This window comes from Vespa crabro, chromosome 7 (assembly GCF_910589235.1).
Source record: "Vespa crabro chromosome 7, iyVesCrab1.2, whole genome shotgun sequence".
In the NCBI taxonomy this organism is placed as follows: Eukaryota; Metazoa; Arthropoda; class Insecta; order Hymenoptera; family Vespidae; genus Vespa; species Vespa crabro.
Genome location: NC_060961.1, coordinates 7,679,057 through 7,696,608, shown reverse-complemented (window position 1 = coordinate 7,696,608; position 17,552 = coordinate 7,679,057). Strand labels below are relative to the sequence as shown.

At 37.8% G+C, this 17,552-nt stretch overlaps 1 protein-coding gene and 1 long non-coding RNA gene across 2 annotated transcripts in view; one reads left to right on the top strand and one right to left on the bottom strand.

Moving 5' to 3' along the window:
• The window catches only part of LOC124425633 (nitrogen assimilation transcription factor nit-4-like), a 195,258-nt gene that overhangs the window by 77,062 nt on the left and 100,644 nt on the right, over positions 1-17,552 (top strand). The window contains exon 3 of the mRNA XM_046966201.1: positions 377-479. Within this exon, the coding sequence (XP_046822157.1) occupies positions 377-479 (103 nt within the window). The remainder of the gene's footprint in view (positions 1-376; positions 480-17,552) is intronic.
• On the bottom strand, positions 10,578-13,916 carry LOC124425562. The gene is made up of 3 exons (XR_006942530.1): positions 13,031-13,916; positions 11,993-12,765; positions 10,578-11,767 (listed from the first exon to the last, which is right to left on the bottom strand). It is a non-coding gene; the product is annotated as an uncharacterized LOC124425562 (long non-coding RNA).

The following is a 17,552-nucleotide window of genomic DNA, read 5'->3' as shown; positions in this document are numbered from 1 at the left end:
CAAACGGTCATTCGAAAAATATCATACCTTCCTATCCTTTTTCTTTTGTTTTTTTCTTATCTTCTTGCCCTTTGGCAAATATTCTTTAATCTGCGTCAAACTGTGTTCAGGCATATTCTTCTGTAATCGAGAAAATAAATAAAAATTGTAAAATATAGAAGAGAATGTCGGACTATAAATAATAATCTGAATGACAAATTTTATTTGAATTGTTAATAAGAAAAAAAAAGTGTTTATGACCGTTTGATTGGCAATAATTAATTAATTTTTTACGTGAAAAGAAAAGAAAAATATTCTTCAAAATCGATCGTTATTAAAACGAACGTAACCTTCGAACCTTAATATTGTTAATCATTTATTTTTGATTTATTTACAGTCTATAAAATGTACCGTCACTGGCTGTACCTGCGAGTCTTTTACTCCTGGGAAACGTCATCTACGTTATTGCGGAAAATGTCATCACGGATGGGTGCCGCATGGTGAGTTTATTCTAGCAACTTTATTATCATTTTCTTTAAGTACCATAGACACATAGAAATGTCGAATAAATTTAAATTATTTTTTTCGATATTGAAGGATAGCTATTCTGAAAAGGAAATTCTTGTATTTCACTCGAGTCGCGTGCGCACGGTTAAACGCAAATTTTCCGACTGTCAGCATACTTCATCCCGCGAGGCCCTCAGGGACGAAATTCAATTTTCCAGCGATGACCAGTGCCATTCATTCCTTCGTCTAACATCGTGGTCGCTACCGGCCCTTCGCTTTTTCTCATATTTTCCTTCTTTCTTTTTCCTATATATACACACACACATATGTATATATAATAGATACATATGTGTTCAAAGAGTCACTACATACACATATATATATATGTATGTATGTATGTATGTATATATATATATATGTATGCATGTATGTATGTATGTATGTATGTATATATATATATATATATGTATGCATGTATGTATGTATGTATGTATGTATGTATGTACAGATATAAAAGTGTGTACTCATAGGATCTCGTATTTTATGCGCTCGTAAGTTTTTAGAATGTATTAGAAACGATCGAGGCTTGGCCTCTCGATACTCCTCGAACGTATTCGAAAAGTGTATATACACGTGTGTTATGCACATATACGTCAAAGGACGATCTATCGGGACTTGGATAAAGAGAGATAAAGAAAAAGAGAGAGAGAGAGAGAGAGAGAGGGAGAGAGAGAAAGAGAGAGTAGAAAAAGATAAGCGAGAAAAGGAAGGGAGTTTTCGGCTGGTATCGCGTTTAAAATTCCGCCTGCTTGACCCGCAATAGATTGGACGCGGCAAGGCATGGAATACATATCAATTTCGTGCCCTGCCTTAGCTCTCTTTTCTTGTCCCATGGGAAAAGTAGTTGCATTTTCCTTTACCTACTTATTCGAACGGTTCAACGTTCTTTTTCTAGAGTCTCCTCCCTTTCCTTCGTAACACCGGTCATCTTCTAGAAAACGTCACGCGCTGCGAGATTCGCGATCGGTCACTTGGATTTTCTTCGTGAATTATTAACCACTCTTGATATTGTATCTCGAATAAAGTATCACGTCGAATGTCTTTGATTAATGATCGAATTTTCTTTTCTCTCTTTTTCTTTTCTCTTTCTTCTTTTCTTTCTTCTTTTTTTTTCTATAGAAGGTTGATGTCTTGTCGTCTGATGATTGGAATATTAATAATGTAATAGCCTATATATTATCTCTCTCATTCTCCTCTCTCTCTCTCTCTCTCTCTACATATATATATATATATATATATATATATATATATATATATATATATGGTTATTACAAGATGACAAATTAGTTGTACGACAATTTTCATTATTTCTGAACTTTATAATATTTGTTCTCATTCAATGTAATTTAATTTCTTTATGCGAAAAAAGAAAAGAAAGAAATTCGATACTAATTTTAACGACTTACGAAAATCACATTAATTATAATTATATGTGAAATGTATAGAGAGATGTACGTACGTCTGACCTGTTTTTGACCTGATCATGATTATTATTTTTTTCCTTATAGCCTGTAACTTTGAACGGATTGATCGCGACACGTCGATTCTTCTCGGAACTTTCGACATCCGTCGATCGCCAACGCGATCGTGACTTTTGAAGAACGGTGATTGTGTGTGTCGACATAGAGAACTGGTCGCTCTCCTCGCGTCATTCATCAAAATCGTTTGGTAGAAAAGCAACAACGCCTGTAATTGCTCGAAAGTGCCAACGGTTCTATTTCTCCTTCGTTGTATCTCGTTGATCGGACGACTTAAATTAGAAATCCCGTCAGAGATCAGTCGCATTAGTCTCTTGTCTTTGTTCAACTCACGTTATATCCGAGATGTTGGATCGTTGAACAAGAATGATTTTCTTTATCATTGACAGAGGACGCTTAATCGAATTTGCAATTAACGTGGCACTTATCACATGGGTACATAATATCTATTAATTTTTTTTTCAAACGAACATCTAGCACAAGTCATTTATATTTTTGTTCTCTTTGCTTTTTTTTTCTTTTCTTTTTCTTTTTTTTTTTTTTTTTAAAGACAAAATTTACACCAGAGAGTAAGAGATCGCATTTAAATGGACATGTCGAGTTTCGATATCTTTATAAATTTCGAGATAGGAACTTGCTCCGTCATGGTTCTTGCTAACGAGTTTGAGTAGAATGGAATACTTTTAGAGGTTTCTTTCTTCTTTTCTTTTCTTTCTTTCTTTTCTTTTTTTTCTTTTTTTATTTTTCTTATTTTCTCTTTTCTTTACTTTTACTTTTTTCTTTTTTCTTCTTTCTTCTTTCTTCTTTCTTTTTTCATTTCTTCTCTCGTAAGCGTACACAAGCACCGACATGTTCGAGAGCAAGTTGTGAGCTCGTAAGGAGAATCATGAGTAATACACTGACAAAGGCCTTTTTAAATTGTAATGAGCTGCCAAAGAGTGAATTATGTGCCGTCCAAGTGCCATCGAGTCCTCACCGAACCCCATTCTATAAAACCCTACATATATACGTAGATAGATGCACACATATATATACACACATATATATATGTATATGTGTGTGTGTGTGTGTGTGTGTGTGTGTACACGTATCTGGCCTCCCCGTGGCCGCCCAGCCACCCCACGTCATGAATATATTTACATTGATCGTCCGTCTCGGCATTTTTCATTTGCCACGTCGTTGTGTCAGTCGGCCAAGTGCGCCTACTATCCCCTGGACACTTTATTTACATCGCGAGATGGGACGTGCTCGTTTCTTCAAACTTCGTGAACCACTGCCCCGTAACTTTTTCATTGAACAAGAGAGAGAGAGAGAGAGAGAGAGAGAGAGAGAGAGAGAGAGAGAGGAAAAAAGATTCGCTCTCTCTCAAATATTCGTCACGTAAAATCCCCTAGAGAAGGACAAAAAAAATGATATATAGATATATCGTAGAAAAGATTGACTGCTCGTTCGTTCGTCAGATATGAAGAAAAAAAATTTTGTTCGAAGTCCTATCCGGAATGACCAATCTACTGCGTAGTATTCCATTATGAAGCACGTTCATATATTATAATATGAACTGTTATTCGCGGTCGTACGATTTCAGAGCTAAAAGATCGAGCTGCGATTTACTAAATGTCACGATCCATCGCTTAAGAGGCATATAGTGTTATATGCGCGTATATACTGCAGAAATAAAGAAAGGAAGAAAGAGAAACAGAAAGAGAAAGAGAAAGAGAGAGAGAGAGGGAGAGAGAAGACGGAGATTACTGTTATATAATTGGCGTCCTGGTACACAGAAAGTAAGAAAGAGAAAGAGAGAGAGAGAAAGAGAGAAAGAGAGAAAAAGAGAAAATAAGACAGAGAGAGAGTGAGAGAAAGAGAGAGAGAGAGAGAGAGAGAGAGAGAGAGAGAGAGAGAGAGAGAGCGTTTCTTTTTGTTCATGCGAAACTTTAGATGAACGAAGAGGATACGCATACTCTGAATTCCAATATCCTTGCTTATAATATACAGAAAGCAATTTAGCTTGGCTATTGAAGTGAAATTTTCAAAAGTTCGCCTCTGGTAGTTTACGTGCCTGCGAACCGGTCATCTATTACCATGGCTATTCTACGACGATATCCAACTGCTCTACGATATACATCCGTGCCAATTAAATGTTTTTCATTACATGGAATCCGTCTCAGGAGTCGGTCTCTTTCTATCTTTCCCTATCGGGAGGCTCTCCTTTATTTCGAACGAAATAAAAAGGGTACGAACTCTCGCTCGTAAAACGTTGTCGATTACGTTCCTCTATCGATATTACCAGGTAGCAGCCCTTATTACGAGCTCGTCGCATTCGCGCTTCGCGGCCTTCAGGTGAATCGATTTGCCGATCGATTTCGATATCGATCTCTCTCGATCGATCGACCGATATCGAAATCGATCGTCTCGTCTGTCGTGTTCGAACGAATAGGCTCGATTGGTAATCGAAATCTCTTATCCCACGATGAAAGAACACTACACTCTTATTAATTTAGTAATTTTCAATATAAATCGCGTGTTATTTTATTCCTATTTTCTTATCCTTTAAGATATAGACATCGGCATAAATACACACTCACACATACACAGATTTACTGTTCCATAGTAACGAGTAGTAATCTTTGAGTATACCGTCAATTCGGAGATCTTTAAGCACCGTTATAGAAAAGGGGAGGACGAAGGAGGAGAGGTGGGTTCATTCAATGCAGGCCACTCTCGATATTGACTAGAAAAACATCGATTAGGAAAGAATGAGAGCAGGTAGCCGACAATACCCTTGAAATTCGAATTCCACGAGCTGTCTCTCTCAGTAAAGGTGGCTCGTATAGACAAAAATCGGGAACGAGGCAAATCTCTCTCTTTCTCTCTCTCTCTCTCTTTCTTCTTCTTCTTTCTTTTCTTCTTTCACGTCGAAGAGACTACCAGGATACCATGATGGTGATGGTAGTGAAAGGAACTACGTGGTTACGAATGGTGACAGGGTTGAAACGTAACATCTGCGCCTCCATCTGCAGCGCTCGATCGGGAAGAGGCAGCTGAAAGTTGAAGGAGGAGGAGAAGGAAAGAGCCCCGAGGCCGAGGAAGACGTCGAACTTTGGCCCAGGTCTCACCGGTACGTATAATAAATCATTAAAAAGGCGTAGCCCGAAGTGACACACTCGCCACGGTGTTCTCAATAAACTCTAGTGAACGCAGGCGCGCGCACGCTCTCGCAAGAACTCACATATACAATTTAGACTGTAAATTATAAGGAAAGGAACGTAACGTAGAGGGTTGATCAGCGTAACCACCATCACCACCCTCGAGCCTTTTGTTTCGCGTTACCGAAAAGCCAGTATACGGCCAGTAAAGAAGCACAACTCGTTCGACCAATGAGGACGTCGAAAGGAGTCCGTGGTTGCACTCGCTACGAGGGGTGGCTCGCGAGAGCACCCTCCATTAAAAAAGGGTCGACTTTGCTTGGTGCGCGCCTTTTATGGACCTTATACACGAGTCCTGTTTGTTCTAATATGAAACCAATGCTAATGACGATATATCACAGAACATTACCACCCTCTCCAGCTTGTCCTTCTCCCTCTCCTACGTTCGACCGTTCAATCGGTCTCTTTCTCTTTCTATCCTTTTCTTTTTTTCTGTCCTTTCTCTCATTTCAACCTACGTCCCTGTCAAGCAAGAAACATCACTATGAATCACAAGCTAGATGCTAATGTAACGATTTATCTTGCCCCGACTTTATTAAGACTTACTTTTTCTCACCGTACGCCAAGGGATCGCGCCTTTCTTCTTTCCTCTCTTTCTCTCTGTCTTCTTATAGTCGGAACTTTTTGGTTTATATAGAAAGAGGAAGAGAAAGATCGATGTCGTGCGGTCGATCGAACACCTATGGGCACTGTCGGACGAAGTCTGACAAATTCCTGCGACGGATTACACGCTCGTAAATCATCGTCCAGTTCGAACCAAACGGAAGAGAGTAAGAGAGGATAAGAGAGAGAGAGAGAGAGAGAGAAAGAAAGAAACGATCACATCTCCCGTCGATTCCTTCTTTCTTCAACACGTTGCATCGACGCTATTTCGTTCTCTCTCGATTATTCACGATAATGAACAGAAAATTATTCAAATGATTGACATGATCGATTTTCAAAGTAGAAAGATCTTTTTTCCACAGTAAATAGCAAATGGATCGTTTTATTCTCGAAGATATATAAATCCATCGCATTTATTGTTTTATTTTAATAAAATTTCTATTTATTGTTCTCGCTATAAATTCATTTAAAAGAAAAATTTAATATCATTAATCGCTATTACCTGATCATAGTAAATTTTCACGGAAGCATTTTTTTATTTCTTTCTTACTCCCCTTCTCTCTTTTCCTCTTCTTCCCAACTTCTCTCCTCTTCAACTCCCCTATTCCTCTTTTCCCCAATCTTTCAAACTACCTCCACGAGAACATCTTCAGTCTCGTGGCATTTTCCAGAAGGATTTAGAAGCCTGAGTTAAGATGGACGAGCGAAGAAGCTACGGTTGAAATCGAGCGCAAAGAGGTAAATCGTCACAGGAGCCATATGTTGGTCATCATAGTCGAAGCCTGAAACACTTGTCGAAGGCGTAGGGAAAGTGCCGCGAGAGAACAAAAATAACTGGCGTGCTCGGTGCCATATGGACGCGGCCGCAAGCCAGAATATGTCGTTTCGATAAATCGGGCGCGGGCTGCTACGCGGAGATTTGTCACGCGTGCGGAAATAGAAACGTGTGGGATTAGCGATGGGAACGATACACTCGCGCGTATTATTACGTTACTTCGAAAAATAAATTATTTTTATTAAATAACGGCCAATCATTATCGAAGAATATTTTATATTTTTAAAACAACTATTGTCCATGAAATAATTAAACCAAATTTATCGACGTGTTCACCGTAAAAAAGAAATGTTCGATATAATAATGCAAATAATTTGATCATTCCCATCACTATCTAAGAGAGAGAGAGAAAGTGCAAGAGAATTTTCCTTTCGTCTCTCTCTCTCTCTCTCTCTCTCTCTCTCTCTCGCTCTTCCTCTTTCTTATTCTATGGAACGCGTACATCGAACTAGACTCGCTTGGTGGGCCTCGTCGACGTCGCCGGCGTCGACGTAAACACGAAGGCGCCGCGGCGCTTTACGACGCCTCGGGGTCCCGAGGCGTGTTTAACTTATCCCGAGACTTTCTGGCATAAGCCATTTTCACTGGCGGCACCTAACGACGACACGCGCGTCAACCCGAGCCGTCTTATACACACTGTACAACGACGACGTCTTCCGTAAACCGACGTCTTCTCTTCTTCTTCTTCTTCTTCTTCTTCTTCTATTTCATTTTTTATTCTTTTTTCTTTTCTCTTTTTTACTTTTCTTTTCTTCTCTCTTCTATCTATCTCTTCGAAGTGAAACTCATTTCTTTCTTACATCGAATTTATTACACCACAGAATCGAACTTCTTGAAAATTTTATTCGTCTTAATGAAAGATAATTTATGATTAGATCATCGATAATAGATATTTTTTAATTAAGCACATTAAGACTTTTATTTAATTATACGTAGATTTTTCAATTTCATTCATCGGAATATTCTATCACAGATATATTTATCTACGTAATGGGAGCTTTAAAGAGCTTTCATTCACGATCAATGATCTCGAGTTTCACGATCGATTAGCGCGAGTTTGATATCGTTTAGAAATGCGCGGGCGGTATTCGCTCTTTCGAATATGCTCTTCTGTTTGGTACGGATTTACGTTTACGGCCACTTCATCGGGGCGCGAAACGAGATTCGAAAACGAATCGGCAATACCGATTCTAGTAATGACCATGTTTTATTGGTTCCTCGGGTAATAAATGAAATCGTGCGTGGCACGCGTCTATAACACCTCGTTTCTTGTATTATCCAACCAACATGATATTCGTATAATCGAAATATGATATTTTATTTTCGTTACAGTAAAGAGAATTTCTTTTTAAAAGATATATCGAAGTAAGTATTGAAAGGCAAAAATCGTAAGATTAATTACACCTAAGAAAATTATTTTTAATTATAGCTAAGAGAAAGAAAATGAAAGATAGACAGAGAAAGAGAAAAAGAGAGAAAGAGAGAGAGAGAGAGAGAGAGAGAGAGAGAGAGAGAAAGGAGAGAATATAGAAGAGAATGGACGTTGAAAGGATCGAAGGCAAAATAGTTCATTGTCTCGACCAAACTTTTTTTGTTTTTTTTTTTTTTTTTCCAACATTCGACTCGCTTCTAGAGAAGGACAGAAAGGGTGAAAAAGACGGCTAACCGAGGCGATGATGAATTACTATCATTTATAGTATCTCCTTTAGAAGCAGGCGAGACAATTAGAAGCAACATCGATACAATGATACGGCGATATACGCGAACGACCGGTTGAAAAGCACGCGCTCTGGAACTCCTTTGAAACAACAATACGCATTCGCACGGCTCACCACGTAGCATAGCCTCGAGTTAATTAACGTCGGGCTTCGAGCGACACGTGAGCGATGACGACGATCCGACCGGACGATGCCGCCTTCGAAAGTAACAACGTAAATTCTTCTGACCATTCTTAAAACTTGATTATTTTAATATCTAGTCATGATCAATAAGGATTAGTTTGAACTTCTCTTTTTTTGTGATATATATATATATATATATATAATTGTTCATTTATTGTTTTGTTAATGTGTATTAATTTTTTTAATATTTATTATTTTATTATTTATTTTTTAATATATATCTAATATATATTTAAAATTATTAGAGTAAACCCCTGTTATAATCATTATAATTTCTCAACTTGTCCCATAGCGTCTACCATCTATCTATCTATCTATCTATCTATCTATCTCAGTCTCTGAATCAGGAGAAGACGAAACGATAGGACCCATAGACGGTACTGGCAATTCACGAGATTAGGATTAAATATTGATGGCGTCGGCTGATACAGATTAATGTGCATTCGTGGCCTTCTCGATCTCCGCTTCGACCTGGCTCAGCGTTATTTGTCTATGTTCGCGTCCGATTTGGAATGGGTTTCATCCTGTAAAGAAGAAGAAGAAGAAGAAAAAAAAAGAAGACGAGAAAGGAAAGAGACAGGAGATGCCCTTTTTGCCCTTCCTTCTTGACTTCCTTCGGATTCGAGGACAAAGACAGGGAATTCTGATTACCACCTTGAAAGTTGCACGGATTGTCGAGTCTTCTTATCTCCTCCGTTTCTCTCTTTATCTCTCATTCCACCTCATCCTTTCTCTTTTCCTCTTACTCATCCCTCGATCTTCTTTCTCCTTCCATCATCGCCGTTATGATGAACGGTGTCGTTTCTAAGGGAGAAGAATTTATTTCGAGATACGACGGAATCCTGAGGGAATCTATTAGCGTTTCACGAATGGACGTGGGCTTTATTTACTTTTTGCGATAACGTCGAATTATACCGTCGAAAAGGTGCTGAACGTTCGATGACATAACGGTGAATGAAGATGAAGAAAATTTATCATGTCGAGCAAGATATATGTGTATATATATATGAAAAACTTATAAGAATATAAGATGACTTCAAGGTATAAGAAAGAAAAAAAGAAATAAAAATACTCTGTTACGATTTAGTTAATTATCTATATAAAGTAAAAAAGGAAGAAAGAAAAAGACGTACACAAGCTTTGTATAACTAATCACGGGAATTAAGTTAACAAGATCTCGCTGATAATAGCATAAAAAATTCGTTGAAAAAAAATCGTAGAAAATACTATAATTTGTTTTTTCTTTTTTTATGTAATAAGACTACGAACCTGTAATAGCAAGCGATCGAAGGCAACCAAAGGCAAAATGATCTTAGCCGATCGTTCGGTAACGGGATGCGAAGTTGAACCGATTAAAGAGTGCTGCGTAACGAGTGTTTCGTCCGATCGTCGGCGTAATTAATGGCGGCGACCGCGGTCGGGACAGCCCGCGCCATGTAATAATCGGTAATTACTCACGGTAATTAAATAATGCGTTTATCGCGGTACGATCGACCGGTTGGGTGGCCCGAATCGCGGCACACTCTCTTCTGCCCGGTGCATCGAGAACTGGCCATATCTTCTGGGCGACACGTTCCGAAGAACGAGACGATAAATTACTTCGAGTTTACTCCCGCCTCGAAGTGTACCAAGCGAGTTGATCTACATACATATGTAGGTAGATACCTACCTATATATATATATATGTACATGTATGTATTTACGTTCGAACGTGTACGTAATGAAAATCAATCAGAAACTTGTGGTAGTGATATTTCTTTCATTATTTTTTTCTTTTCTTTTTTTTTCTTTTTTTCTTTTAATGAAACATGAAAGCATTCGTTGTTTTAACTATAATCAAATTAAATTTAATTTAATATAATAACATGAAATATTTCGCTTGAGAAGTTTGTTGGACATTACCTTTAAATGTAATCGACTTACAATTAATGTCGACTTAGGTATTTTTCGTTTAATGACTGGACATAATATTCGAATGGTAGTATGTCGGTATTTGCATCTGTCGTATGAAACAAAGCGTTACACGAATGAAGTAAAAAAAAAGGGAAAGAGAATGAAGAGAGCTCATTCGTTGGTACAAACAGCAGTACAATAAGGTAGACTCCGTTTGACCGCAGAAGAGAGAGAAAGAGAGAAAAGGGGAGAAAGAGAAAGAAAGAACGAGAGAAGGTTATGCGGTCACACGGGGGTCTTGGTGAGATTAATGTGTCGCCTCCTATCACCGATGATTGACAGTACGGTGACCACGACAAAGCGCCGACGCGTAACCTCCCTTTTCTTTTCTTTCCCGTTTTACGTTTGCTTCGTTTCCTTTGAGTCATTCGGTTATATAAAAATTATTGCATGACACCAAGCGTAAATTCGCAATGGAAGAGAAGAAGAAAAAAAAATTTAAGCAAATTGTGACAATAAAAAGAAAAATGAAAAAAAAATCTTACTATTTGATGAAAAATGTTAATATATATTTTTTCTTTTTTTTTTCTTATTTTCGAAGTGACAATCGGTCACTTACATATATCTCGTACATACTATATACATATACATATGTACTGTATATACATATAAGTTATAGAAAATATTTCCACAGGTTAAGAATCTCTTTCTCGATCGCGATCCCGCGGGTATCCGACGATTAGATGGGCGGTCTTGTTGTAATTAGATGAAGCTTTAATTGCAAAAGCACCGGGGCATCTTCCAAATTCAACTCCCAAGTAGTCTCACGTAAACGAGAAAAGCTCGGTTCTGTCTCCGAGGTGCAATTCTCCGCATATTTACATCTCCCAAGAGATACGTAGAGGGCTTCGAAAGGATATAAGGCAGGAAAAGGGACGACTCGCCAAGGATATGGAGTGGTGGTGATGGTGCGAGTAGTGGGGGAAGGGTTCGAGGAGGGGGTTGGATAGCTTGAGTAAGGGTGTAGATGCCCGAAGAGGTGCCGAGCCAACCCCTTTTCTACGCTTTTACCGTTCCCCTTGGCCGTCTTAAAAGAAAGGGTTAATTAAAAACAACAAAAGCTATCCGCGCCATTAGCGCCCGTTTGTATGCGCCGCGTTAGCATTATGTCCGGGCCCTTTCACGAGCGCTTACAGAGTCTCGACTCCACGACCTTAACGAGTTCGATGTTACTACTACGTTGGAGTTAAAGGATTCTCGTGCTACCGACTTTAATCCATCGTACGATGTTGTCTTGTCAAGCTGATTCTGTTCAGACACCGAAACAAAGAGCTTTTCACAATACATTTGCCTGTTAATCGTTCATTCATTTTTTTTTCTTTTCCCTTTTTCCTTTTTTTCTTCTTTTGTTCATTTTTTCTTTCTTTCTTTTTACTATTAATTTTGTTCTCAATAAGACCACAAGGTTGCTGGATTTCATTTTTGAATTTGTAACGTAACGATTCCAAGGAAAATGTATAATATTAAACTCACCATATGCTAAAAACTCGAACGTAACAATCCCAACGGTTATGGATTTCTTTGAAGTCATCATATTTTATTTTTCCTTTTTTTTGTCTTTTTTCTTCTTTTATCATGAGATGGCAATTTTATAAAAGCTTCGCCGAAATGGACAGAGCGAGAAAGAGAGAGAGAGAGAAAGAGAGAGAAAGAAAGAGAGAGAGAGAGAGAGAGAGAAAGAGAGAGAGAGAAAGAGAGAGAGAGAGAGAGAGAGGGGAGGTCAGCTAAGGAGAAAGTATACGCGCGGAAGCGCTCTGTCACGAGTCATTTGCATTTTATCGTCTCCGAACAAGCTAATTGGACCGGAGACTATATTATACCAGCAATTTGGTGATCCAAGATAGGTAGTATCCATTCAGTCGGCTAGATTCGCCTTTTCCTTTCAATTCATTTTATTATCTTTTTAATTTTCTTTTTTTAAATTTTACTCCTTCCTTTTTTTCCTCTTTTCTTTCTTCTTTTCGACAGTCAAAGCATATTATTTAAATTAACCGCAACATTTCTACAACATCGTATATCTAATTATATTAACTCCCGCGAATTATGGATTCTTGAACTTTCGTCCAAGGAATCAAAAGCAGGATATGCCGTGACTGTCCTACCAGTTCGTTCACGAAGACGGATCGTTTTGTCAGATTTCGCGATCTCGTTTGCAACGTCTGGATAAGACAGGAAAAAGTTGTAAGAACTACTAAACCGGTTGACCTCAAAGTTTTGTGTTTTTTCGAGTGACAGATTAGTTTAATCTGAATATATAATAATAATATCATTGACCGTAGAATATAATATTTAAATCCATACGAAAGAGTTTTTATGTTTATGACTATCAAAATCATTGATTGAAAAAATATTAAATATTTATTTTCGTCAGAAACACATTTCAACGTTTGTTTGGAACGATTAAAATAGAGCACTCAATATATATATATACACATATATATATAAGATACATATATATACATATATATATATATATATATATATATATATATATATATATATATATCATACCGTTGCCGAGCGAAGAAATGGTCGATCTCCTCGGATATTTATTCGTATCCTCATCTTTCCTCTTCGTCCTCGTCCTCGTTGACTCGTCCCGTGGCTGGCGCCTTATTCTAACTGGAGTTATCTCCCCCGCAAATATATATTAATGCGAGTGATATATCAGCTCTCAGCCGAGAGGGACAAAACCTTAAATATTGGATAAGTTGGTCCGCGGTTGGTCCGTCGGGACGAAATCTCAGTGATGGATGACCCACCGCTGACTGTCATAACAACTTCGGTCCACTCCTCCTCGATACACGAATATCCATATTATCGAGAGAAGATTGAGAGCCTTTTCGTGAAAAGCAACCGGTATAACGGTTAGTTTTTATTTCGGTAAAATCATCGTCATCGTGAAAAATAATCGAATTTCGTTTGCCTTTTATTTCTCGTTCTTCTTAAAAAAAAGAAAAAAAAAGAGAAAGGAAAAACAGCTTAAGATATATGTTCGAATCGGTGTGTTCTTATTTGGAATTCTACTTGAGATCAGCGATCTTAATTCACCCTCGATACATATTCGCCGTGGTACTCGTTATTGGATTCCTCCTGATAATTTTGCCTTAAATCATCTCTCACAATGCCGGAGGACGAAGTCGGATTGGAAAGGGGCCTCTAATTTCGTGCCCGGTCTCGACGGGGTCGTGGATTATGCAGGGACGCAGGCAAAGGGTTGATCCTCGAGGGATGCGTGCGTCGACGTGACACTACTTGGCCCCTCTTAATAGAATACCGTCTTCTCGTAAACTGATATACCAACAGCAACAACTAGACACGAAGCTAACGATCTCAAACGTGTTCTCAACTGAAAACGAAATATGTATGTATTCATTTATGTACGTACGTATATACGTATATACATATGAATATATATGCCCTTCGACCGCCGATCGTATCTCTCTACACAATGAGTATTAATTTGCAAATATTTCGCGCGTATATCAGAAGTGATGTTGGCGTCATTCGCCTGCTGTCAAGATCGAAAAAAATGGAAGGATTGCGAGCGAGCGAGCGAGCGAACAAACGACGTGCGTGTTTTTCCGCTATTTATAAAAATCCACGGTCTCTTTCTCTCTTTCTCTCTCTCTTTCTCTCCTTCTCTCTCCTTCTCTTTCTCATGTCGGCCGGACTCGACATTGTCGGCTATTAGTATCAGCCTGGACTTTGTTTACTCGATTCACTACGTTTATTATCGCTAATCATTACATCGAAAGACCGCAAGACTGTCAATCTGTCATCCTGACTGTCGATAACGCTCGCACGTGTTTGGATTACGTCCGTGACCACCAGACTCGCATGTACTTCGTACATACGTACATACATACATATATACATATATGGATGCATCGTTCGTCATCATTGAAAAGCACTAAAAAAGTTATTTACTCCCACGAAGTATAACATGATATGTATCTATAAAAAAAATAAAGAAAAAAAAACATTATATCTATGTGAATGAAGTTATCGAACATCATTTTGTATTTCTTTTTTATATAAAGAAAAAAAAATGTTTACTTTTAACTTTCATATTTTTTTTAATATCCTCCTATATATATATATAATAAATTTCTATTTTACAGCAATAACTATTAATTTAATTTTATAATTCCAATACCATAGACGTGATTTTAACATTTGAGAATCAAATGAAATTTCGCAATCGGCGAAATATATATATATATATATATATATATATATATATATATATATATATATATATATAAAGAAAAAACGAGACTTATATTAATACTTGTACTGATACTTGTACTAGATTTATAATACGAGTACTTATACTATATTAGATCTTTAATTATTTATAACGAATCTTTATCGTCGACGTCATTCGTGGCCATGGAAAAGTCTAGGACGAAAACTTATTTCGAGCTGGTTGCGTCGGTGGCTCGTCGAAAGCTAAAGGGGTATCTCGTTTTCTGTCAGACGGTCCGGGTTGCGAGAGAAAAAGATTCGGTGCACGAGAAGAAGCATTCGTGGAAATGATAAGAACACGGTCGATGTCACGAGAAAGAGGTTATCATTGAACTGGCAACCGGCCTATGACATCGATCAGTCTGTGTCACTCGATGAACTCGGTATCGTTCAACATTAATTATTATTGCCTCCTCGACACTTTTCGCATCGCACGTTCAAAACATTATAAGTACATACATATGAATATAAATACGTGTAAATTACATATATATTTAGTTATATTCGTTAGTCGTATTCGTCCGATAACGACGATAATCCTAGCACTCTTCTTTTTCTTCTTCTTCTTCTTCTTCTTCTCCTTCTTCTCTGTTGCCACGAGGCAAAGATTTCCCTTCGTAGAAACATTTGTCACATTCATCGTTTATTTTATCATATCAGCGAAATATGTACGTTTCTCGCATATCGGTTTCGTCTTTATGATTGATATCTAATTTACGAATTAAAAATTACTTATTATAAATAATAATTATATGTCGCTTTCAAAACGGATTCGATTAAAAAGTCAAAGTCATTTAAAATGGCGATGACGACAACGACGACGACAAGGACCAATTAATTTTTAATGAACTTCGTGCACGTCTCGAAAGCAAAGACTGACGCATATCAAGATGCTTTTCGAAGAGCACGAAACCTTCCTAGTTCGTAACAGCTAATATAACATGCTATTCGATCGCATGCCTAAAGTTTTATGGTGTAAACAGAGAGCATCGCCCGAGACCCCGTCGCTTCGAGGATAAACTTGCCTTGACAGAATGCAGGTCCCCTAGGAAATACTCTGACCAGGAGAATCTAGCACGTTGTCGACACGAATCCCTTTCCTCGAAAAGTGAGAAAAGAAGAAAAAAAAAGAAAAAAGAAGAAGAAGAAAAGACAAGATAGAAAGAGAGAAAAAAAATGCGTAACCGGGGATCAATTTTCTTTCGACAACGATAATTTCCAGAAATCGCGTTCCGGTGGTCCAAAGTAAGTAACTTTAGGGAAATAAGACACGTGGCTACTTATGAGAGAGAAAAGACAAAAGACGAGAGAGAGAGAGAGAGAGAGAGAGAGAAATCTTCTTTATAAACTTTAAAAGCCTTTGGATATAACAAATCTCTCAGAGGTAGCTCACGGCAAACTAGTGAACGATCGATTAACTTCCATTCATTATCAGAGACAGCCGATTAATTATCCAGTTTTCGGAAGCGAAGTGTAAACCGTTTAACCATTGAACATAAATTACCCGTTAGAATCTAGACACATGTGTCGTTCTATGTAAAGTGTACGTTTCTACTACGTATAATACTTTCTCCCAATACAATTCCACTTCACTCGTGATATATATATATATATATATATATATATATATATATATATATATACATCGTATATGTTTAAATGATCGTAACTTTCGATTTTCATTGCAAAAAAAGGAAAGCATATTAGGTAAGGGCGATAAAATCATTGTCGAATAGAAGCGGTATACATACATACCTATAAAAACACACACACACATACACACAAATATATATATATATATATATATATATATATGTATATTTATAAATATATTTATATATATGTATATATTCGCTTATGTAAATATACATATACACATATATGCAAGTAGAACGGTCATGACTTATGAATGGAAGCAGTGTGCGGTCACGTCAATGCGTGAAGCGTGCGTGAGGTTAGTTACGCACCGTTTGCCGGCCCCAGGGGTGTTCACTGCCGAGTAACTTACACCGGAGCAAACAGCGTTCCGAGGGTGCTATCGCAACACGCTTCTCGTGTTACTACGAAAACGAGAGAAAGAAACGTATAGATAGAAACCGAGAAAGGGTCTCGGATATCAAGGAAAAGAGAGAACGTGATAAAGTGAAAAACGTTCATAAGAATAAGGGGGACCAAATGAAAAATAAGAGAATCTCTGACATGGCCTAAAGCTTAAAACCCCCTTTCCTTCACGCGTCTACTCGACTTTTCGAGATGACAAAAACAAGAGACGCAGCAGCAATCCTCGTCGTCGTCATCATCGTCGTCTGAGTTGTCGTGGACCAACTCGGACAGAGGATTGCTTGTGTTCACGATATCTCAGTTCTCAGTGACGTCGAAACGAGTCGAGTTGAGTCGAAGATGATACGAACTGTGTTAGTCAGTCTTCATTGTCTTCGTTCTAAAGACCGAGTCACTAATCCATCATTAGACAAAGGAATTCGCCTGAAAAGACAATAACATTGTTCTGTATATTTTTTCTTTTCCCTTTTCTTAGTTTCTTTTCTTTCTTTTCTATTTTCTTTTTTTTTTATTTCGCCTGATACTCTTTAAAACAGATCGAAGTTTTCAACGATGATCGTCCAACTATAAAATACTGCTAGAGTTATGTCTACTGTATCGTCTTACGCCTATGAGCGGCTTAACATTTCGTTTAAGACGTTCATAAAGAGACCGTTCAGCGCATCGTTCTTGATCACGATTAATTCAATATTACTTTTACATACTCACTTCGTTCTACTTC